Below are 25,557 nucleotides of genomic sequence, written 5' to 3'. Positions count from 1 at the left end.
AAAGAAACTTTGGGAATATTTCTTCTATTTCATGGTCAAATGATTTGAATTTTTCCTGATTTTGCTCGTACTATTCAAGAGAAGAAAATACCTTCTTGCTCTTAGGCCCAAAGCTGTCTCCCTAGGGTGTTCATTTGAGCTTAGATATCCTTGCAAATGTGTCATCAACTATCACGATGAATGTTTCTTTTTCTTTTAATTTCAGAGCAATTGAAGTCCTTAAAATCCAGAAGTGCCTCAATATCCCCTTGTTACCCAGTAAGCCTAATGTATTGATCCATAACTTATGCATAAGTTTGCCAGTTTCATTAAAATTTGGTTTTATGTTTCCTAGTTTTTCTTCCCCAGTACACTTGTTTACTTGTGGGGATGAGGAATATATTTTGCTGTTCTTTTGCTTTTTTCTGGAATTATTTTTTCCTTTGATTGATGATATAATTGCTCATCGATTTTCTATATGGAAGGTTTATTGCTTTGCATATTTAAAAATTATAGAAAGTAAAAAATAAAGAAAAAAATCACTTTGTAAAATGAGTTGTGTAAATTATCTGTTTTCACCTGTTCCATGCCATGCAAATCATATTGACCAAAAATCACATTATTATGCATTATGTAATGTCTCTTTTGTCTCATTATAATGGATTAAGGATCTCAAAGTGGTTACTTCTCAGACATCATTAGATAATTACTATTTTATCTATCATCAGGTTCAAAGATTCACTTATTTCTGCATTACATCACTAGTCCACTAAAACAAATAATGTACATTACACTGTTGGCTAATTTTTTCTGACCCAGCTCAACTCAGAACTGGATTCTGGCACCATGGCCCTTCATTCGCAACTACCTAGGGAATTTTCTCATTAATTTTTTTATATTGCTCTCCCAAATCAGCCTAGCCATCAGCGTGATAATTCTCAACCAGGGGGCATAAAGCTATGGCCCCCTCTGGAACACACCTAAAATGAACCCTAATTCCAGCCACTAGATGTCACCATTGAGCAACAGCTGCAATCCCTTCCCCCAGGGGCTATGCACTTCCAATTCCGGCTCAAAAATTGAACTTAGGTCCTTCTAAGCATGGTAGTCTGCTTTCTCTTACTGAATCACCAGACTGGCCCATTGCTTTTTTTTTCTTCAGGATATCCACCAATCCAAGGTATTCCTTTAGATACGAATAGGATTTACCTGAAATTCTCTCCATGTATTAAAGAAGAACCACCACAAATTTATTTTCAAGATTATTATAAATAAACTCAATACTTGCCATAGGATATGGGTTTGAAACTGAAGTAGTTATTAAAATTGGTTCTCTTTCAATAAGGCACAGAGACACTGGGAACCAAGGTTCTACTGTTACTATATTCATGAAGCTCCTACAGCAATATCGTGAGGAGTTTGCAGCACTGCCATGTATAAGTAAAACCTTAAGTATATGTTCTTTAATGCTAGAGATCCCTGCTATTAGCCCAGCACAGACTGTTTTGCTTTACCTTCTGAACTACCTCCCATGGCTAAAGTCTCTCCAATTGTCTTTAATGCCTCTTCTTGATCTATCGCCCTACTTTTCTCACCAATAAAGTCTGCTCTAGGTTTTTCAGGCACAGTTCATGACTGGTTTTCCTCATGCTTTTCCAATTGTGGCTTTAAGATCCTTGTTAAGTCCTATTCTAACTAATCTTAACTACTGTTGTCCCTTCTGCTCAGCCTCCTCTTTTCTATCTAAACACACACAACCCAGATCTCAAGTCCTCAATCAATTGTTCCCATCACTGATTTATCAAGGATACCTAGATTTTCTTCTTCTTCTATCATGCTACCTCTTGTGTCATACCAGTTATCTTCCTGCCTTTCTACTTTCTCATGGGCAGGTATTCTTACCTAATTTCCTTTCTTTGAGTCCAGCCAGACCAGTCCTAACAGATAGGTTATGCCTCCCAACTGACTGAAGGAGACAGAGTAACAGGGTTGCTGATGTCACCCCTTATAGTCCTCTGTGCTGGGCTCATATTGCCACTATTCTCTTTAACAAGCTAAGATAAACAGTATAATACAATAAACTTTTCCCTCACCCCTAAACAAAAACCAAAGGGCTTCCAAGGGAAAAACAAACAAGAAATTTCACAGACAACCTGCATTCCTTTATAAGATGTATTACCTTAAAATCCAGTGTGCCAACTAGCGCTCACAAATCTATTCCTAAAATGAATTGGGAGAATTTACTTGGCAGAACAGAGGTTACTGGAATGGTCTGACTGGACTAGAGGAAAGGAAATTATCAGGTAAGAACTAATTCTCATTTCTCTTCATCCAGCCAGAGTAGTCCAGAGGTATGAGAAGAACCCATGATATACATCTACTGGCTGGGACACTGCAAAGCCCTTTCTCAAGACCTTTGAAATATAGGCAGCCTCTTCCCTGGCTTGAAGGTTGAGATGTATACAAAGAATATCAGGTCACCATGCTACCAATCTCCAATGGCAACACCAGGTGAAATCCCAACCACAAGTGACCTGTGCCCTGGAAGAGTATGTCCTCAGTTTCTTGGGGAACAGCAATTCCTTGGATATGGAAGCCTAAGATTTAGAAACTTTCTTGGACCACAAGAAGGAATTTACAGTCTTTTGAGAATATCCCTCCCAATGGCCAAGCTAAAAGACAAAACAGACAGATTCTTGTGAACCACCTGCCCCTTAACAATAAGCTTCTGTCCTGACACAATCATGATGGATTCTGTCCAGCAGGCTCACTAAGTTTTCATACTAAGATTGTCTTGGCCAATTGGGAGCTAACATTATCACTAGCCCCCAATGACGAAGAATTTTCTGCAAGGGCATGGAAAGACCCTATAGAAAGCCTGAACCAGCCAGACTTTAATCAGGACATCCACACTGGATGAACATCTTAAGTATTGCTGTTGACTGCCAAGTCCATCACTGCTTCTTCCCATTTGTATAAACTTGGGAGAACACCTCCTGGAACAGACTGTATCCTCCAAGATCCAGTCTGCCCTGATTAAGGAAGTCCACTTATACATTCTCTATTCTCACTAAAAGAGTGACAGAGACTTATACATACTTCTCCAACAAGACTAACCGCAGACCTATCAGCTCCACCACATAATTCCTGATACCACCTTGATAAGCACCCCAGCCCCAGAGAAGACACCAACATCCAAAAAGTGATTCAAAATTTGAGATCCACTTCCACTGTCAGGCACTTGCACACTAGCCATTGAAGCAAAATTCTCTTCGGTTAACGTCATTAACTTGAGTTTCATGAAATATACCTGGGACTGAGGAGTCCAGTTTGAGAGCACAGAAAGCCTTCTCATAATCCTGTGAATAAAGATCCCACTGGGCAACAAGACCTTTTGCAGGGCCACTTATGAGCCCTTAATCAGGGAACCAGATCCAAAGCTACTGCCATAGGAACCAAGGGTTGCAGATAACTCAATATCAAGGGCCAACCCATGTTCAATAATGAATACATATGCCTTGCCATCTAGATGCCATGTAATGATAGATTGGCATAGCCTTCCTTTGTGCCAAAACAAAACTCCCAGTTACTCCAGGAAATGATTAAACTGCAATCTGCTCTTCACAAAGTTTACTATCATGGTTGATGTTGGTTTGCTTCCTCGGGTAGACTTTACACAAATTAGCCAATCATTCAAATAAGAATGAACCAGAATCCCTTCTTGATGCAGGGCCACTACCATCACCACTATGAACTTGGAAAAGGTCCTTGGGACAGTAGACAACCTGGAGGGAAGGACCTGAAACTGAAAACGTCCCTCCCAGTATTGCAAACAAAGATACTTCCAATGACCTTCTTGGATGGAGTTCTGTAGGTACATTTCCCTCAGAACTAGAGACGTTAGAAATTCTCCTCATCTCACAATCACCATAACAGATCTTAAAGTGAGGTTCTATTAAGGCTTTGTTGACTTGACTTAGATCTAAATTGGATGAAAAGATTTTTCCTTCTTGAAGACTACAAATTATATTGATTGTATCAAGGAACTGACTTACTTCTCTCATGTCTAACAGACAATTGAACATAACTTATTTTTAACCACTACCTCCTTCTGAGCAGTATGGCACTGATAAAACCATAAACTCATCGAAATGAGACAGAAAATCTCCCAGGCATAACTATCCTGAACTAAATCCAAGATTCTCTAGATGTGAAGCGATTTGGACCCATGTCTGGTAAAAACCTGATAATCGACCTATTTAGAGTATTGGAGATGAGGTCCTTTCACTTGCATTGGGAATTGTAGGTGGCTGCTGTGCTCCTTGAACTCCCATCTTAAATGCCTCTTTTAGAATTATGAAAGGACTGAAAACAACTGGAGGATCTTGATCTCTGGCCCAGTGAAGACCTTCCTGGATTTATTTTATTCGAGTCTCTGAACCAATTTCTCGACTGAAATTGACATGAAGGTCGTTTGGGCTTGTCTTCAGGAAGTCTGGGAGCCTTCTCCCCAAATTTTAGCCACCTTCTCGAGATCCTCTCTAAATAAAAAGGTCCTCTTCAAGGGAAGCTTTGCCAGATTAGTTGCCACCTTAGCAGCAATGTTTCTTGCCAACATGCAAACCAAGCAGAGGATGTAGCTGGCAAAAAAGGATGCACCAGGCTCCATCTGAGCTGCCTCATCTGGAATCGAGCCAATGCCTTCTAGTAAAGCCTCTTGTATAAACGGAGATAACCATCGCTGCGGTAAATGTATGTTGGAATGGCTTGTGCTAAAAAATGAAATGCTCCCAAAAAATAACCACCTAGAAGAAAGCATGGCAAGGCGCATGCACAACCTGTGCGCCAAGTTAAGTGCATAAAAGTCTTTGCGTGTAAAAAGTGCACTCAAAAACTGAGTGCATAATGCATGCACAGAGCCAAAATACTGCGCACACTGAGGGCAGCAGAACATACACAAGAGCGTGCAAAAATGGCCTCTGTGGCCTCCCACGTGGCGTGCAAGAAAAAAGTCTAAGTGCGAGGCCTAGCCCATTGGGGGCCGCTCAACCCACCAGGCTGCCCAATTCCCCAACCCCAATGTGAGCAGGAACGAACATCAGCATGGCGCGCTGAGAACGGACACCAGAGGAAGTCCTGAAGTCCCTCTGTCTCTGATTCAGGTAAAACTTTCTCTTTTTTTTTTTTTTTTTTAAACCTTACCTGAGCTCAGCGCTTACCGCCTGAGTACAAAGGTGGTCTCCGGCTGCGGGGGGAGTTGGCATCTGCCATCACCTCCGCACTTGTCCTCCTGCACCCGCTGTCTTTCAGCTGAACTAGCAGCTAAGTCCACGCCAGGAAACCCAGCTATCGGACCAAGGAAAACCTATGAGGGACCATGGAAATTGCCTCAGGAATTTTTAACTGGAGGAGGGACCTTTAGGTATCACCGCAGGAAAGCGGGGCTTTCTTTTCCTGAATTTAGAATTTCAAATTTCTCCTTTCAAAAGGCTCACAGCAATCCGCAAGGGAGATGCATGTCCACCATCTGCTGGAGACAGAGAATACTGGCAAGTTGGAGTCACTGCAGGGTTATGTATACTGTGAGATCAGCTTGCTCCATCTCCATGTGCTGGCAGGGGAGCATAAACCCTCTGGTCCTGAGTCCATCTGTCTTCACATTAGGAAAGTACATATTGGAATGCCATTTCTTTGTTGTTGAGTTTTATTTTATGTTATCTTCTTGTATATAAATATTTTTAAAAATCTGAACAAAAACAATTATATTGCATGTTTTTTGCATTCATAGTCTGGTATTTCTTGGATTAAGACACTTGGAACTAGACTGGCTACCTTGTGTTTGCGCTAAAAACTGTTTCCTAACAGGACAGGCTTTAATATAACCTAACAAGGCAAACTAAAATCTATAACTTTCACAAAAAAAACTACATCTTATCAATTACTAATGCTATTCCAACTACTCCAAATTCACAAAGACTTCATGCAATCAGATCCCCAGCATGACAATTACTCTCAAACGATGAATGCAAAACTATGTATGTCATTTTTCTGAAAAAATTCCTAAGAGCCGCACAACTTAGATTTATTTTATTTAGCATTTTTTTAATATACCGAAGTATAGCAGAGTAGCCTTCACTCCGGTTTACATATAAACAACAAATTACATTGAACAATGTTTGAATTAACAATGAGAGATTACATAGTAAGAAGAGTGAGTATAACAATAAACACCCTGAATAGGTGAACAGAGAAATTTGGGAACATCTGTGTCATGAAAACAGGAGATTGACCAAGGGGGATATTGAAAAATAGCAGGCTGTGTTAGTGAACTTTAAAGTCATAGAGTCATTGAGTGCTGTCTTTAAGAGATTGGCTGAGTAGCCAGGATTTAAGGTCTTTTTTGAAGGATTTTAAATTTTCTTGATTGGAGAGGGAAAGAGGTAACGAGTTCCATAGCTTTGGGCCAATAATGGAAAAGGCTCTGTTTCTGGTGGAGGATAATTTGGCCTGTGGAAGTGAGGGAATCACTAGTTGAATTTTACTGGTAGATCTTGTTGATCGTTGAGAGCAATGAATGTGGATGATGTCATTAAAGACGGAGTAGTCGGCTTTGTATATTACTTTGTGGAGAATAGAGAGAACTTTGAATTCTACTCTTTTTTCAATCGGGAGCCATTGTAATTGGTTGAGAACAGGAGTAATGTGATCAGCTTTTCTTTTACCTGATAGTAATCTGGCAGCGGCATTCTGAAGGAGCTGCAAGGGTCTCAAGGAAGATTTTGGAAGGCCGATCAATAGGGAGTTGCAGTAATCCAAACCGGACAATATGAGGGCTTGCAGGACGGTTTTGAAATCATGGGGGTGAAGCAGTGGTTTTAGGTGTTTTAAAATTTGTAGTTTGTGGAAGCCTTCTTTTATTTTTGTAGAGATGTGTTTTTTGTAGTTTAGGTCCATGTCTAACCAAAATCCCAGGTCTTTCACGCTCTCTTTAAGATAGACGAGGGTCTTGTCAAAGTGGAAGGGAGGAATTGTTTTATGTCCAGGATTTTTTTTTGGCAATTAGGATGCATTCGGTTTTGCTCGTATTTAGACATAGTTTGAGATGAAGTAGCATGTTTTTGATTGTGTCCAGGTGTGAGGATGCTTTAGACATAGCATCTTCTATCGAGGAGGAAATTGGAATGAGGAATTGTATATCATTGGCATACATGTAATATGTTATGTCAAGTCTTGATAAGAGATGGCATAGAGGGGTAAGGTAAATGTTGAATAAAATGGGTGAGAGTGCTGATCCTTGAGGCACACCTGTTTCGAGGGGGATGGGGTTCGATGAACTATTGTTGTGAGAAACTTTGAAGTGTCTATTATTGAGGAAGGATGAAAACCAACTAAGAGTTTTGCCAGCTAGCCCGATGGATTCAAGACAGGAGATAAGAATTTTATGATCCACTGTGTCGAAGGCTGCAGAGAGGTCTAAAAGTAACAGAAGGTAACCTTTCTTGTTGTCAAATCCTCTTAGGATGGTATTGGAGAGGTTAAGTAGGAGGGTTTCAGTGCTGTGGTTTTTTCTGAAGCCGAATTGGGAGGGATAAAGAATTTTGTTATCGTCTAGATGTTCGTTGAGTTGTTTCAGAGCCGCCTTCTCTATCATTTTGGCGAAGAAGGGTAGGTTGGATATTGGGCGGTAGTTGTTAAGGTCGTCTGGGTTGAGGTTTTTTTCCTTTAATAAAGGTGTGATGGTGGCGATTTTTAACTTGGGAGGCAGCTCACCTTCCTCGAGCGATTTGTTGATGATTGCTGAAATTGTTGGAGCTAAAGGATAAGCAATTTCTTTAAGTACTCGGGTGGGAATGGTGTCAAGTTCGTGACGTGCAGGGTTGATTTTCTTCAGCATTTTTTCTGTTTCTATGATGGAGATGGGTCGGAAATCTAGCCAAGGATGGATGTTGTTTGTTGATGTTTGAAAATTGAAGATAGAAGTGGTGTTGAAGGTACCTGTTATTTTGGAGATTTTGTCCTTAAAGAAGATGGCTAAATCTTGGCTTAGGTTTTTTTTGGTAATAGATGCGTTGGAGATGGAGATATCAGAAATGAGGTTATTTACAAAGTTGAACAAGGATTTGGATTTGTTAGAGGAATTTATAATTTTATAGCCGTAGTAGTTCCGTTTTGTGTTTTGGATTGATTTTTTGTAAGCCGCTAATTGTGTACGGTATTTTTGTAGTGTAGCAGGCAGCTTATTTTTTTGCCATTCTTTCTCTGCTTTCCTGAGAGCTGATTTCATGTTTTTTAGGGTGGTGTTAAACCAGGGGTTTTGAATTTCTTTTTTGCTCTTTAGACGTTTGGTCTTCTCCGGGTTGATGATGTTAGCAGTTGTTTCAGTGATTAAAGACCAAGATTGGATAGCGTTATTTATATTTGATAAATCTAGATTCGCTAGTTGAAGTCCCAGCTCTTGAAGGATAAGATTAGATTGAAAAGGAGGACGGAATTTGAAGGATTTTTTTGTAGAATTATTGTTTGGAAGGTTGATGTAGTTCGTTTGAGACTTGCAAAGTAAGAGATGATGGTCAGACCATGGAACTGGGTTGTGAGAAATGGAAGTGTTCGAGAAGAAGTTGTTGGTGAAAATTAGGCAAGTGTGTGACCTGCTTTATGAGTGGGGTTGTTCACTTGAAGGATGAAGTTTAAACTTGACAGCATGTCAAGTAGGGTTTCGCAGCTTGGAGAACAGGGGTTGGCATCTGTATGGAGGTTGAAGTCTCCAAGGATGATAGAAGGTTTTTTTATGTTGATGTATGAAATAAGAAATTCAATGAGCGGAGAGATGTTGCTTTCTAGCAGTTTAGGTGGGCAATATACGAGGCAGATTTGCAGATGCTGGGAGTCGAAGAGAGTCACTTCAAATTGTTTTGGGAGGTTATGTGGGATTATTTTCATTGAAAAGTGTTTTTTTATGATGAGTAGCAGGCCTCCTCCTCTTTTGTAATTACGGGGAATTGAAAAGGTATCGTAGTCATTGTGGATAAGGTGGTTCAGAATTACTTGATCGGTGTTTTTTAGCCAGGATTCAGTTATGGCAAAGAAGTCAGGATTGTTTTCTTGTAGTATGTCGGAAATTAACATGTGTTTCTTAGACAAGGACTGAGCATTGATGAGAAGGAAGGTGAGACAAAGTAAGTTTTTGTTGTTTTTCAATAGGGGGATGTTTATAAGGTGACTGTGTCTGTTTTGGAGATGAGGGTTGGTGACTGTAGTCATCTTCCTGATTGCTTTATATAACTTTATTGTTGAAACTAACATGTACATTTGTATATATATATCTCGTATTATCATCCCCTGCCCTATTAACCGCTACCTGTTAATGTTATTATTGTAAAGCTTGTTCCTAAGTTATTATTATTATTATTATTATTATTGTAAAGCTTGTTGCTAAGTTATGTTACATTGTGAACCGAGGTGATGTTTTGCAAACATGCCTCGGTATATAAGAAACCATTAAATAAAATAAATAAATAAATCTTTGATTAGGTGAGGGAGTGGAAGAGAAGAAAATCGGGTGAGGGGTACAGGAAATGAAAGAGACTGAAGGGTCTAAGTGGAGGATGCTGGAGGTTGAGCGTAATCCGAGTGGTGGAAGCTGGAGGTTGAATGCAGTCCGAGTGGTGGAAGCTGGAGGTTGAATGCAGTCCGAGTGGTGGAAGCTGGAGGTTGAATGCAGTCCGAGTGGTGGAAGCTGGAGAGAATGATGGCTGGATTTAAGAATGCTGGAAGATGAATGATGCTGGATTGATTAATTGATTAATGAGTGTAGGAAGTAGACAGACGGTTAAAATGAAGTAAGGACGATGAATGTTAAAAATTGAGAAAGGCAGGAAGACCACCAATTGTAGAAAATTGGGATGAGTGAGATCTGAGAGATGATGGCTGGGAGCCCAGAGTTTTGTTTTTTTTTTGTGGGATTGGGTTTTTAGGATAAGTAAAAGCGTCGCTGTGGGCTGAGATTTAACTTAGAATTAACTTACAACTCCAAACTGAGGTTTGAAATTGTGGGTTACCTCAGAGAGGGTCCCTGATCAAAGTGAGAGCGGGTTCATCCCGTTGTAATTGATAGAATTCTCAGCAGATGGATGGGTGACTGAAGACGAGAACTGGAGATGATTTTCCTCTTTTTAATTTATTTTGTTGTTATTAATTTAAATTTTTTTTTCCCTCTCTCTCTTCTTCTTGAACTTGAACTCAGTGGCTGCACGAAGGGGCGCACAAAGGGGCGCGCCCCTTTGTTGCGCTCCTTCGGCGCACGGCACCTGCAGGTCACTAACTTTAAATCTCCCTCTCCGTTCCCTATTGGTTGTTCCTTGGTTGGTGGGAGGGTCTCAGAGCCGCGTGGATGGGCGGCGCGGCTGGGTGGAGGCGCGATCGGTGGCTGGGCTCGCCGCGGGTAGGGGAGACAAGAAGGCCTTACCCCGACGGGTCTGGGCGCCGATCGCGCAGGCCTTCACTCCCTCGGAGCAAGCAGCGACGGCAGCAGCAGCGGCAACGGAGGACTCGAACGTTCGGGCGCGGCGCCTGCAGGTCACTAACTTTAAATCTCCCTCTCCGTTCCCTATTGGTTGTTCCTTGGTTGGTGGGAGGGTATCAGAGCCGCGTGGATGGGCGGCGCGGCTGGCTGGAGGCGCGATCGGTGGCTGGGCTCGCCGGGGGTAGGGGAGACAAGAAGGCCTTACCCCGACGGGTCTGGGCGCCGATCGCGCAGGCCTTCACTCCCTTGGAGCAAGCAGCGGCGGCAGCAGCGGCAACGGAGGACTCGAACACCAAAATGCAAGACAAACCAGCAAAAGAATCTACAAATTCCCTACTCTCTCATTTTCAATAAATCTCCAGTGATCAGATTGTAAAGATTCTCTGACCATAATCCAAATTCCTTAACCCCTTTCCTTACAAACTAGTAAAACTGGTCAGAACCTGTTCAGCAGGATTGCCATTTAAGTGCTCTTTAACAGAGAGTGGTATGCCATCTTTGCAAAACAGGATCGCTTTTTATCTTCTTTTCAAAAAAGCCTCCCTAGACTGCAAAATCTTAGACAACTTCAAACATTCCATTACAAAATCATCAGCTCCAGACCATGCTGGAGGAAGGACATTTTCTCGACAAATCTGAATTAGATTATAGGAAAGGTCGCAACATGGAAATATTCCTCCTGGCTCTACTGCATGACATCCTTAGAGTCCTCTGAAACAGGAAAGCCTTCCAACCTTGATCCTACTTGATTTTTCCACCACCTTTGACACCAATGTCCACAATACTGTAATAAAGACTCATTTGCATTAAGGGTGCAACCTTAAAATGGTTTTGGTGATTCCTAACAGGAAGAGAACAGGTTGTTGTGGTAGAGTCCATAAGAATTAATTCTATCACACGCTAATTGAAGTACTGCAATTAGGAAATCTGGGCTCCAATACTTTGCTTACACCAACGATATTTTGGTCTCTCTGTTACTGGAATTTGACAGAGAAATAGCATGCAAAAGAAACTGTCTTGTAGAAATATGGAAATTGCCATCACTAATAAACTTGAGCTCAATCCCAAAAAAATCAAATGTATTAACACCGAATATATTTCTGTGCACATTAAAGAGAACAAAAATCTTGCTCAATAAAGTCCAAGGTCTGAAGCTTGAGCATCCTCCTGGATACTGAACTAAACATGCAAACTCAAACCACCTCAATTGTTACGAACACCTTCTTCTGCCTACAACAACTAAAACAGATAAAGTCATACGTGGATAATAACCTAGCCACTCCGATATATGCTTTCTACTGACTAGACTACGACAATACACTGTTCATAGGTCTCCCTCAAAAACTCCTCAAATGTCTAAAGTATAGAATGCTGCAGCACTATTAACTGACCACATAAGCACAGTCCTCAGAGACCTACACTGGCTTCCAATCACCTACCAGGCTCAATTCAAAGCCCTCTGCATTGCATTCAAGTCATGAAATGACCAGGGAACAATCTGAAAGCTCAACTGTCCCCCTATAAACCCTCTCATAGTCTTCGATGTGAAAAAGGTACTACTTTAAATTTCCTGCTTCTAAAGGCTCCAGGCTGGCCCAAACCTGTAAATGAGCCTTTTCCTCGTTCATCTATAAAACTCTGGAACTCGAAAGACGCAAGGTTGTCACTGACATATATATATATATATTGCTCTCTTTTCCACCAAGCATACCTTCTCTTAGTCAGCAACACCAATCTCCTCATCTTTATGCCAACCTATCAGAACATCCCCATAGCTGTCCTAATACACCAGATTTCTACCTCATAACCCTGACCTCCCTCAACCCATATACACTGGCCCCTGACCTCACCATTTCTTACCTTGTTTATTAGTATGTATTTTTCCTTAGATATTACATACTAGGTTTATTTATTCTGTATTATGTAAATAATTATTCTGTAATCCTGTTACTAGCTCTGAGTACCTCAGTAGTACAGTAAGCAACAAATCCTTGTAATAAATACACAACAACCATTTACTCCTATAGTCAATCCCCTTTCAATCCACAGAGAATAGGTTTAGAGAGAACTGAGTATAACTCCCCCTGGGTAGATGGGTGGATTGCAAGAATTGAAAGAAATACCAGCCTTATAATACAATTACACCTTCATAAGAACAAGAGGCTCTGAAGAGATTTTATTTATTTAAAAAACATTTATAAATCACTCTTACCGATTAAGAATCGCTCAAAGCAATGTACAATCAATATCATAATACACATCAGCTAAAATTAAATTAAAACACAAGAGAACAAAAATCTGCACACAATTAAAATACTTAAAATTAAGCGATGACATGCAAGTCAAACAGAGAAGTGGCTGAATTCAGGATGTTCAAAATACTGACATCTGAGGAAAAATTATGTACTTGAGGAGATGGTGTACTAGATGGAGTTTGCGCAAAATCACAGATATGTCTAGCATTACAAATGTAGAGGCTCCTAAGAACTCAAGAGATACTAAAACATTTTAGAACCATTAATAACATTGCTTTGAGGACATCAAACCCTAGTAGTGCTAGAAGCATTGAAACAATCTACCCTCAAGGTACTCTTGTGTAATGTGCCCTTCCTATTAAGCACAAGGCCTCTTCGATGTACTGAAAGCACATAGCAAAGACTCAAGGAACCTAAAAAGAGTAAGGATGCTTATTTTTAAGCCATGGAATGAAAATCATGAGTTAAAGTGGATTTTAACTGGCAAAATACCTAAAAAGTATTACTCTGCTACACTTAAATAATATCAGTCGAGATACACAATTTAAACCAGCTGAAACTGACCAAATAAAGCAGAGTTGCTTACCTGTAATAGGTGTTCTACTAGGACAGTAGGATGTTAGTCCTCACACATGGGTGACATCATCCGATGGAGCCAGGCACGGAAAACTTATGTCAGTTTCTAGAACTTTGACTAGGCTCAGTGAGCATGCCCTAATCTACGCGGCCAAGCGGGGTCCTTCTTCAGTCTTGTAACATAGAATTACGATAAAGAAAACAATAACCAAAGGAGAAACCCAACTCCATGGGGTAGTGGGTGGATTTCATGAGGACTAACATGTTGCTGTCCTAGGAGAACACCTGTTACAGGTTATCAACTCTGCTTTCTCCTAGGACAAGCAGGATTGTAGTCCTCACACATGGATCAATCCCTAGCTACAGGCTGCTCCCCAACACAAAAAGGGGACTAACAAACACCAACCAGGTGTCAACGGGCACAACCACCACAGTGCTGTTGGTAACAGAGTGGGAAACAGCCTGAACCCAAACAAGAGGCTTTAGGTAGGGAGAGTTGGGTTCTACAACTCAAACATTCTGGAGGACAGACTGGCCGAATCTATCATTATGTTGGCCATCCCTGCCCAGATAGCAATAGGATGTGAATGTGTGGAGAGAAAGCAAATGTTGCTTACCTGTAACATGTGTTCTCACAGGACAGCAGGATGTTAGTCTTCACATATGGGTGACATCACAGGATGGAGCCCAATCACTGAACACTTTTGTCAAAGTTTCTAGAACTTTGACTGGCCCCTACTGGGCATGCCCAGCATGGCACTAACCCTGCAGCCAGCAGGGGTCCCTCTTCAGTCTGGTTACAAAGCTACAGGCAGTGCTGAAAAATAAAATAAGAAAACGAACCCAACACCGCGGGGTGGCGGGCGGGTTTTGTGAGGACTAACATCCTGCTGTCCTGTGAGAACACCTGTTACAGGTAAGCAACATTTGCTTTCTCACAGGACAAGCAGGATGGTAGTCCTCACATATGGGTGAGTACCGAGCTGAGGATGTCCGGACATGCACCAAATGCACCCAAGACGTGCAACAGGCACAACAATTGGGGTGGAATTTGGGAGAGGGCAAGACAGACTGGCCGAAGATGGAATCTTGTCTTCCGGCTTTGTCTAAGCAATAGTGGGCTGTAAAATTATGGAGAGAACTCCAAGTGGCAGCCCTGCAAATGTCAGGAAGCAGCACCGATCGTAGGTGTGCTACTGAAGTCGCCATGGCCCTCACAGAGTGTGCTTTAACACGGTCTTGGAATGGAATGCCCACTTGCTGATAGCAAAAGGATATGCAATCCGCTATCCAGGAGGAGAGAGTCTGCTTACACGCTGGCTGCCCCAGTTTGTTAGGATGGAAAGAGATAGATAATTGAATGCTCTTTCTGTGGGCAGCTGTACGATCTAGGTAGAATGCTAGAGCCCGTTTGCAGTCAAGGGTATGCAGAGCCTGCTCGCTTGGACTGGAATGGGGCCTGGGAAAAAAGGTAGGTAGTATAATGGATTGATTGAGATGAAACTCTGATACTACCTTAGGCAAAAACTTAGGGTGAGTGCAAAGTACCGCCCGGTCCTGCAGAAGTTTATTGTAAGGCGGATAGGTAACTAGGTCCTGTAGTTCACTTACTCTGCGAGCCAAAGTGATTGCCAAAAGGAAAATCACTTTCCATGCGAGATAGCGAAGTTCACAGGATTGGAGAGGCTCAAATGATGGTTTCATGAGCCGACCCAAAACCAGGTTGAGGTCCCAAGAAGGGGCCGGAGGACACAGTGGAGGCTTGAGGTGAAGCAAGCCTTTCAGAAATCGTGTGACAAGGGGTTGTACTGAGATAGGGACCCCCCCCCCCCCCCGACACCTTTATGGAAGGCGGCTACCACACTGACATGCATTCTGATGGAGGAAGTTTTAAGACCTGACTGACAAGTGCCAGAAGTAGTCTAGAAACTGCGGGATTGGACAGGTAAAGGGATCAAGGGCCTGAGAAGAGCACCATGAGGTGAACCTGTTCCTTTTGTAAGAATACGATTTTCTCGTGAAAGGCTTCCGTGAAGTAATCAAGACACTGGATCAGAAAGGTTAAGCGGCTGAAGGATTAACCTTTCAACATCCATGCCGTCAGGGACAGGGCTTGAAGATTGGGGTGGCAAAGGCACCCGTCGTTTTGAGTGATTAGAAGCGGGTCTGTTCCCAGAGGAATGTGCCTGCGAATGGAGAGATCCTGAAGTATTAGCACCCCACTGGTCCTGCCAGGTGTGGTTTCCATCAGGATCATGGTTCCCTTGTCCTGACGTAACTTCACGAGAGTCTTCGAGAGAAGTGGAAGTGGAGGGAATGCGTATAGGAGACCGGTTACCCATGATAGGGAGAACGCGTCTCTTGGTGGATAATGTTGGCTGCGAGTGAGAGAGCAGAAACTGCCTACTTTGCGAATCTGGGGAGACACAAAGAGGTCTATTTGAGGATAACCTCATTTTTGGAAGATGGAGTTCGCTACTGAGGGGTTTAGAGACCACTCGTGCGGTTGGAAGGTGCGACTTAACTTGTCTGCCAACACGTTGTCCACTCCCAGCAAGTAGGTGGCCCTGAGGTACATCGAGTGGGAGAGGGCCTCCGCCCAAATCTGTGCAGCTTCCTGACACAGAAGGTAGGATCCTGTGCCTCCCTGTTTGTTGATGTACCACATGGCCACCTGGTTGTCCTTCTGGATCAGGATGACTTGATTAGACAGGCGATCCTGAAATACTCTGAGAGCGTATCGAATTGCTCGCAGTTCCAGGAAATTTATCTGGTGTTTGGCTTCCTCTGGAGACCAAGAACCTTGTGTCTGGAGATCGGCCACATGGGCTCCCCACCCGAAGTTGGATGCATCGATGGTTAGAGTTATTTGAGGGTTTGGCGCCTGAAAGGGTGAGCCCTGTAGAAGATTGATTTGATTCGTCTATCAGGCGAGAGACAGATGGAGTGAGTCGGTGACGTGGACAATGGTCGACAGGGGCTGAAGGGACTGAGTCTATTGCGACCTTAAGAGTCCACTGCACGACTCATGGCCAGGCAAGCCATTGGGGTGACCTGAACTGAGGACGCCATGTATCCTAGGAGGATGAGAAAACGATGAGCAGTCGTCGAGCGTTGAGACTGCAGCTGATGCGCCAGAGACACGAGAGTGAGGGCTCGTTGTCGAGGCAGGAAAGCCTTTGCTTGTAAGGTGTCCAAGTCTGCCCCAATGAACGATAAGGTTTGAGATGGGACTAAGCAGGATTTGTCGTAGTTGACGAGAAATCCGAGTGAAATCAGAGTGTTTAAAGTGAAATGTAGGGATGACAAAGTGGCTTGCTGAGTCAGAGCCCTGATTAACCAATCATCCAGATAGGGGTAGACGTGAACACCTTGAGTCCTGAGGAAGGCCGCAACCACGACGAGGCATTTTGTAAAGACTAGTGGTTCAGATGCTAGGCCGAATGGAAGCACGCGATACTATAGTGCTTGGGGCCCACGAGAAACCTCAGGTATTTGCGATGAGATGGAGTTATCGCAATATGAGTGTATGCGTCCTGAAGGTCGAGAGAGCAGAGCCCGTCTCCTCTTTGTAGAAGAGGAAGAAGCGAGCCCAAGGTTACCATCTTGAACTTTTCTCTCTGGAGGTACTTGTTGAGGGCTCGTAGATCTAAAATTGGACGAATGCCTCCTGATCTTTTGGGGATTAGAAAGTACCGGGAATAGAACACGAGGCCTTGCTGAGGGAATGGTACTGGTTCTATTGCTCCGGACTGGAGTAGGAGGGAGACCTCCTGCTCCAGGAGCGATGAATGGTCGGATGTTTTCCACGTCATTAGAGGTGGGGAATCCGGTGGGATGGAGAGAATGTTGAGATGATAGCCTTGGGCAATTATTGCTGACCCAGTGGTCCGAGGTGATTGATTGCCATATGTTGTTGAAATGGCATAACCGCCCTCCCACTGGTATGTGTGGTAATGGAATCTGGCTGCTGCTCTCTATGCGAGAGTCAAAAGCCAGAAGCAGGGCCCGGCTGGGGGGCTGGTCTGTGGCTTTTGTTTTCGGGTCTGACGACACTGTGATTTGAGGAATGGTCTCGCAGAACGGCATCTGGCTGCTGGCGGGTAGGACTTCTCTGGTCTGTAGAAAGACTTTTTAGAGTCCTTCCGGAAAGGCCGTTTGGAAGGATAATCTGAAGGTATCAGAGAGAGCTGTCAGAGTCTCATGATGGTCCTTTAGTTCAGCCACTGTCTTTTGAATCTGCTCGCCAAAGAGATTGTCTCCTATGCAGGGGAGGTCGGACAACTTATCTTGGACTTCCGGTCGAAGGTCTGAAGACTTGAGCCAAGCCCATAGTCTTGCTGAAATAGCAGCTGCAGATACTCTGGTTGCAGTGTCAAAGATGTCATAACATGATCTGATCTCATGTTTGCCTGCCTCCAAACCCTTGTTAATTAGGGTATGGAGTTGTTCTGGAAGTGACTGAGGCATGGAGGCTATCAACTCCTGTATCTGCTTAAAAATGACCCTATTGTATTGGGTCATATAGAGTTGGTAAGCGGCAATTCGGAGGATCAGCATTGATCCTTGAAAGATTTGGCGACCAATGGCATCCAAAAAATCTGTTCCTTCCCAGGGGGAAAGGAAGTGTGAGGTTTCGACCTTTTTGCTCTCTTTTGCACAGATTCAACCACCACAGATTGGTGATCCAACTGAGGCTTCTGAAAGCCTGGACCTGACTGCACCAAATAGGTAGAGTCAGTTTTTCTGTGGACTGGAGCCAGGATGTTCCCAATTCTTCTTGAGGAGGTCTAGAAGAACTTGGTGGATAGGGATGGAGGTGATTTCCTTGGGCGCATCCAGGAATTGAAGCAACTCCATCATCTGATGTCTGTCGTCCTGTTCCGTCTGTAATTGGAAAGGGACCAATTCAGACATTTCCTTCACAAAATTTATGAAAGAAAGGTCCTCTGGAGGAGAAAGCTTTCTACTCTCAGTGGGTGAAGGAGGTGATGGCAAATCATCGGTGTCTGGTGAGGAATCATCAGTCCAGGTATCATAAGGATCAGTACCTGACCCTCTAGAAACTAGAGAGGGACGGGATAGTTGGATATCTGAAGGTCCTGGTCTAGGCTCCGAAGGCATCGGAGGAATAACCGGAGGCACCAATGAAGGCAATGAAGGCCCTGGCGCATGCATTGAGGGCATCGCTGGATGGCTCGATGGCGCCAATGGAGGTATCGGTACCGATCTCGATGGCTGAGGCAGAACTCCCGATGGAAGGATGCGGAACGGTGTTTCTCCTCCCGATGATAAAGTAAGCGGGGAGGGCACCGGAGCCATCGGTGACCCGGGGTCCATTGGTGGAAAAGCGGCTATAAGCGCATCCATCCTCGATAGCAGCGGTGCCAAGGCTGCTGGAATCGGGTCAGTAGTCTGTTCCACTATCGGTACCGATGTCAGTGCTAGGGGAACCTGGAGTCGGTGCATTGCCTTGTCGATGGCCTCCTGAACCATCCGGTCCAGTTCTTCTCCGAGACCTGGGGCAAGTAGCCCCGTCTCCAGAACAGAAGAAGGAGGCAGAGGCATAGCCGGAGGGACCACCGTTAAAGGCGGAGTTGCGGCTCCCGATGCCCTGTCGGGCAAGGATTGCCTCGGTGACCCGGTCACTGAAAAGGTCGGTGCCTTTTCTGGACAGGATTTCTTCGACGGCGGCTCGGTCAATGGTTTCGCTCCCTCGATGGTCCGAGACTTTCGGTGCCAATGGCGATGTTTCTCCTTATGATCCCTTCGGTCCTGAAGGGGAGAAGAGGGTGTTGAAGGCAGAGTTGTCGTCAATGCCGGGCAGTCATCAGTCGGTGGTCGATGCTGGCGCGACGTTGACTGTGCCAGTTCAGATGACGTCAATGCAATGGACGGAGTCGGGGTTTGAGCACGGAAGAGAAGTCCCATATTCTCCATTCTGGCCTTGCGACCTTTTGGTGTCATTAGGGCACATTTGGTGCAGGTCAAGACACCGTGCTCTCGTCCAAGACACATTACACAGACTTTATGGGGTCTGTAATGGACATGGTACGAGTGCAGTCCGGGCACCGACGGAACCCAGACGCCATGGCCATAGGAAAAAATCGAGCTGCGGTACAGTCGACGGCCAGTAGGCCGCGAGAGCCAAACTAAATGGTAATAGACGGAAAACGGGTAAAAACTTACCAGAGTACCGTGGACTGAAAAGGTTAACAGAGGGACCCCTGTGGGGCAATTAAACTTTTAATAATTCCGTGAGGAAAATTCCTGTCAGGAATCCTTGCAGAGCTCCTTAACCGCGTGGCTACTGCTGCGCGGAAAAAAGAAGACTGAAGAGGGACCCCAGCTGGCTGCAGGGTTAGTGCCATGTTGGGCATGCTCAGTAGGGGCCAGTCAAAGTTCTAGAAACTTTGACAAAAGTGTTCAGTGATTGGGCTCCATCCTGTGATGTCACCCATATGTGAAGACTACCATCCTGCTTGTCCTGTGAGAACTCTCCATCGCAGCCTTGCAGATCTCCTCCACGGGAACTGCTTGCAAGTGGGCCATCTACACTGCCATGGCTCTGACAAAATGAACCTTGACTTGACCCCCAGATGCAGTCCCGCCTGGGCATAACAGGAGACGATGCAGACTGTTAGCGAATTGGACAATGGGTGTGTGGCAACGGCAACACCCAACCTATTCCTATCAAAAGAAATAGAGTTGGGAGGACTGTCTATGGCTTCTGTCTGCTCCAGATAGAAGGCTAAGTCTCTCTTGCAATGCAAACTATGCAGGGCGTTTGTCTTGCTGCAAATGTGGCCTGGGAAAGAATATTGGCATGACGACTGACTGATTAAGATGGAAATCAGATACCAACTTAGGCAGGAACTTGGGGTACATACGGAGGACCATCCCCTCATGATGAAACTTGGTAGAAGGTGGATAAGTCACTAAGGCCTGGAGCTTGCTGACCCTGCGTGCTGAAGTAACCGCCACCAAAAATATGGCCTTCCAGGTCAGATACTTCAGATCGCAGGTACTGAGCAGCTCAAAAAGAGCTTTCATCAGCTGTGCAAGCACCACCTTAAGGTCCCAAGACACAGTGGGAGGCCTTAGGGGAGGCTTCAATTAAAGCAGGCCCCACATGAAATATACAACTATAGGCTGCACAGAGATGGGCTTACCCTGTACACTGTGGTGGTAAGCGCCAATCACACCCCGAGATGAACCCTAAGGAAGTTGGTCTTTAAGCCAGCCTCCAAAAGGTGCAGAAGGTAATCAAGCAGTTTTTGTCTGGGGCAAGAGAATGGATCTAGGGTTATTTGCTCACACTACATGGAAAAATCCTCCTCCATTTCAGTCCATAGGACTTTCTAGTGGAAGGCTTCCTAGAAGTCACCAGAACCTGAGACATATCAGCAGAGAGATCAAGAGGTTGCAGAATCAGCCTCTCAACATATAGGCTGTAAGTGCCAGGGCCAGGAGGTTGGGATGCCTGAGCCTGCCTTGATTTTGCATGATGAGATCTGGAGAAGCCCCCAGTCTGATCTGTCTTCCGATGGACACCTCCCGAAGGAGGAGAGGAGTTATAAGAATCATAGTTCAGTCTTGACCAACCTTCAGGAGATTCTTTGTTACTAGAGAAATCATAGAATTTGTGTACAGAAGATCCTTGCCCCAGTGGTGGGCAAAGGCATCCCAAGGCTGGTTCACCGTCTGCACTGTACAGGCAACAGAACTGAGTCACCTTCCTGTTGCAGGGGGGCACAAACAGATCCACATCCGGGAGTCCCCAGAGGTGGAAAATCCGGTTTGCTACTCCCTGGTTCAGCGACCACTCGTGAGGTCTGAAGGCCAAGATTAGCCTGCCTGCTATTATATTCGCCATTCCAGCTAGATACATGGCCCTAAGCACAATCCCATGGGACAATGCCCAGGACCAGATCTGAACCACTTCCTGACACAGGAAGTACAATCCCATGCCTCCCTGTTTGTTGACATTCCACATCGCCACTTGGTTGTCAGTTTGGATCAGGACAATGTTTTGTTGGAAAGCAGATCTCTGAAAGCCCATAGAGCGTACCTGATCACCTGGAGTGCCAGGAACTTGGTTTGACACTGCGCTTCCTGGGCAGACCATAGACCCTGGGTGCGGAGCCCCTCTACATGGGCACCGCACCCCAGGTTGGACACATCCATGGTGAGAACAATTTGGGTAGGGGGAACCTGAAACTAGACTCCCTGATCCAAATTTGAGAGAACCCTCCACCAGGACAGAGAGTCCTGGAAGGATGGAGTGTTGCGGATGCGAACCCAAAGGTCCTGTGTGACTTGGCACTACTGCAACCTCAATTTGGCTCTGCGCATCTGCAAGTGTGCCAAGGGAGTGACATGGACGGTTGCGGCTCTGTGGCACGACAGCCTCAACATGTGGCGAGTTGAAACCTGCTGGTTCTGTTGAGTCACTGCCGCCAAGGGCGCTAAGGAACACGGCAGGAAGGCCTCGGCCTGAGCCGTGTCTAGCAGGGATCCTATAAAGTCCAATTGAGGTGGCAGGCTGAGGTGAGACTTTGGGTAGATGATTATTAACTCTAGTGACCCCAGCACCCAGATGGTCAAGCGCAAGGACCGATCTACCCCTGCCCGAGGCGCTCTTGACCATCCAAATCATCCAAATAAGGGAAAACATGCACTCCCAAGTCTGCAGAGGTGAGCCCCAATCACAGCCAGACCCTTCATAAAGACACGTGGAGCTGACACTGGCCCGACCAGCAATATTGTACTGGAAGTGCTGTTTTCCCACCACAAATTAGAGCTACTTCCTGTGACCTGGAAAGATCTCTATACGAATGTATGCATCCTTTAAATCGAGGGAGCATAGCCAATCCCCTTTCTGCAGGAGGGGAATCAGGGTGCCCAGGGAAACCATCTTGAACTTTTCTTTTTTGAGAAACCTTCTTCAAGGCCCTTAGGTCTAGGATGGTAGGAAGTCCCCCTGTTCTCTTTGGAATCAGCAAGTACCAGGAGTAGAATCCCTGCCCTCTTTGCCCTGGTGGGACAGGCTCAACCGCTCTGGCCATTAAGAGGGCAGAGAGCTCCAGAAGCAGTACCGTCCCCCAAGAAGGGCACGGAGAATTTGGAAGGACACCAAATATGTTGAATCAGTACCCCCGGCAGATGAAAAAAACCCACTGGTTTGAGTTACACTGTGCCACCCGTTCTCTAAGAACCGTAGCCTGCCCCCAACTGGGGAGTCCAGTGTCTCAGGTACAGGTGGCTAGCTCATGCTCCATATGATCCAGTCAAAACCCCATCCCGGGATTTGGCTGGGGTGCCGGTTGAGGCTTGGGTGCTCGCTGCTGCCTGGAACAGCCGCAAGAGCTCACCCTCTAGGAAAGGGAGCTAGAGGGCAGAGCATAGTACTTTCTCTGGCGGTAGAAAGACTTCCTTTGCCATTGACTCGCCGACCTCCTGATTCAGGAGGGCAGGTCTGAAGTGCTGGCAGAAAGTTGCTGGAGGGTATCATGATCCTGCAACTGGGCTACCATGACACTCATCTTATCTCCGAAAAGATTCTCTCCCTTGCATGGCAGGTCAGAGTGTCATTCCTGTACCTCCAAAAGGAAATCTGAGGCCCATAGCCATGCGATTCTGCATGCGCCGATTCCTGCTGCAGAGACTCTCGCAGCAGTCTCGAAAACATCGTAGGTGGAACGCACCTCGTGTTTCCCACACTCCAGGCCTTGATGCACTAGCGGCAGAACGGTGTCTTGCTGCTGTTGAGGCAGCCGCTTGGCTGTCTCCTGCACCTGCTTCCAGAGGTTGCGAGAGTATTGGCTCATGTAGAGGTGGTAGGAGGCGATGTGGGCAATAAGCATAGCACCCTGAAAAACATTTCTCCCAAGGGCATCCAGCGCTCTGTGATCCCGTCCTAGGGGTGCTAAAGCATGGGTCCAAGAGCATCTGGCCTTCTTGACAGCAGATTCAACCACAACTGATTAGTGTGCCAGCTGACGCTTTTTGAATCTGGTAGCCTGTTGGACGAGGTAAACCTGGTCCACCTTCCTATTAACAGGAGGAACCGTGGGGGGGGGGGGGGGGGGGGTGTGCCCCCAAATCCTTAACAGCAACTCCTTAAAGATTTCATGCACCGGGACTGCCATAAACTCTTTAGGAGCCTCCACGAATTGAAGGGTCGCCAGCATCTTATGCCGGGCATCATCCTCTTTCATTAACTGAAATGGGATGGCTTTCACCATCGCCTGCACAAAACCTACGAAGGTCAGCTCTTCAAGGGGAGACCTCCGCTCATCTGGAGAGGGTTCCGAGGGGAGACCCTCCGAGTCCTTTGAGGAAGATTCTGCAGTGTCATCCCCCCAAGGATCATAAGGCGCCTCTTCCTTGCTCTAATCCACAGGGGATGGAGCCCTAGGTGCTTGGCCTTCGTCTAGGGGAATGGGCACCGGTGCCTGTAAAGCTCGACGGGGGGCTACAAGCCACAGTAGCGGCACTGGCACCAGTGGCCTCCTCCTCTGAGGAACCGCTGACGACCACTGCCCAGGAACTGACGCCAGCTGGGTCGGTAAGACATCGATAAGCACATTAAGGCGCTCCAGCAGCAGTTCAAACAGGGAGAGCCTGGGCACTAATACTGTCTGTGCCACCGACTTGATGCCCCTGAGCACCCAATCAACTACCAGCTGTAATCAGCTCTTAACTACTCCTCGAAGGTTGCCAATGCCAAAATGGACTGGTAGGTAGGAGGGTCAGCCAGATCTTCCTCGGAGCCTCGAGGTGGATTAGCAGCTGACACCTGGACTGGTGGAGACCATCCTGGACCCCTGGCATCGATGGAGGATCAGCACTCCTTGGGGCATAACGGCACTTCGGAGGCATCACGGCAAGTGCTGGTGCCAACCTGAGCCTGGCACCGTGCATCGAAGGTGACCAGTGCCGATGCCTCCTTGACTTCCCTCAGTGCTCGGCCTGGTCTTTCTCTGGTGCAGAGATAGACAACGATGAACCCAACATCCTCAACCTGGAGGAGACAGACAGTGGTCGGTCCCCAGTGCCCCTATCCTCCACCGGCACTGATGGAACAGAGGGCCCTGCTGGTGTCGAGGGCTCGGTGTTCATCGGTGCAGCTCCCCAGTCCTTCGGCGTCACTGCCACTGATGCCGATGGCTTGGACTCGCTCCCCCGAAGAGCTTCTCCATCTTATTAAGGCAAGCTCGACTTCCCTTCGGGGTCATTTGGTCGCACATGCAGCATCCCCATACGTTGTGCGATGCCTCCTGCCAGAGAATGCACATTTTGTACGGGTCTGCAACGGACATACTCCTCAGGCACTGGGGACATCGGTGAAAACTCGACGAGGCCATGACACAAACTAAGGAGCAAAAATTGACACAGAGGCAGTGGTCTATCAACGCCGCAGGCACCAAGGCACAGCCGCCATGGGGGAACAAAATGAAAGTGACCAGCTAAAAACCTGCCTGGGAAGCAACGAGCTCACAAACCACAATGCAACAGCTCCGTGGAAAAAAAGAGACTGAAGAGGAACCATGCGTGGCCTCGTGGATTAGGACATGCTCAGTGTGCCTAGTCAAAGTTCTAGAAACTTTGACATAAGTTTTCTGTGCCTGGCTCCATTGGATGATGTCATCCATGTGTGAGGCATCCTATCCTGCCTGTCCTAGAAGAACTTAGAATTCAAAGTGCATGGCAGAATTCATACTAACAGCTAACACAAAATGTCACAATAAAGACTGAAGTCTTTCACTAAGAATGAGAAAATTATTTCCTTTTCGCCCATTAGGAATCACTCATTTACAAATGTGTAGTTCCAGCACTTGTTATGGCTATGTTCCAAATTTTCCAAAACACTCACTATATCACAATGGTTTCCTCCATTTTCTAATTTGACTGGCATTAGCACCAGGTGTAGCAAAGGTTTAACCTATTTTAAACTGTGTACTACAACTTTATACAAAATATGGAAATTATATTTTACAGTAAAATATTAGCACTTACCGACGGAAGTAATAAAATCTGCAGAATACTGGTGATTGAGCTGATTCTTCACCTTTCTTACTCCGAATAAGTCTACATTCTCGGCATTTTTGAAGATTAGGCCCTATCTCACAGCAAGAATCATCCTGTAAAAAGGATTCTCCAGTTTGCTTCAACTTCTTCACTTTCCGCCAGTCTTTTAATACTGAACGAGGTATACCAGCT

The 25,557-nt window shown here is 45.5% G+C and overlaps 1 protein-coding gene across 6 annotated transcripts in view; it reads right to left on the bottom strand.

Moving 5' to 3' along the window:
• JMJD1C (jumonji domain containing 1C) overlaps nt 1–25,557 on the bottom strand; it is a 597,281-nt gene that overhangs the window by 87,036 nt on the left and 484,688 nt on the right. For all 6 annotated transcript variants that reach the window (XR_003857847.1, XM_029609729.1, XM_029609731.1 and 3 more), the window contains one exon: nt 25,354–25,555. Coding sequence is in view for 5 of the 6 variants with exons in the window: in XM_029609729.1 (XP_029465589.1) it covers nt 25,354–25,555 (202 nt within the window). In the remaining variant the exon portion in view is untranslated. The remainder of the gene's footprint in view (nt 1–25,353; nt 25,556–25,557) is intronic.

This window comes from Rhinatrema bivittatum, chromosome 7 (genome assembly GCF_901001135.1).
Source record: "Rhinatrema bivittatum chromosome 7, aRhiBiv1.1, whole genome shotgun sequence".
NCBI classification, from domain to species: domain Eukaryota; kingdom Metazoa; phylum Chordata; class Amphibia; order Gymnophiona; family Rhinatrematidae; genus Rhinatrema; species Rhinatrema bivittatum.
The sequence above is the reverse complement of the archived record's forward strand: the minus strand, read 5'-3'. Positions and strand labels throughout refer to the sequence as shown.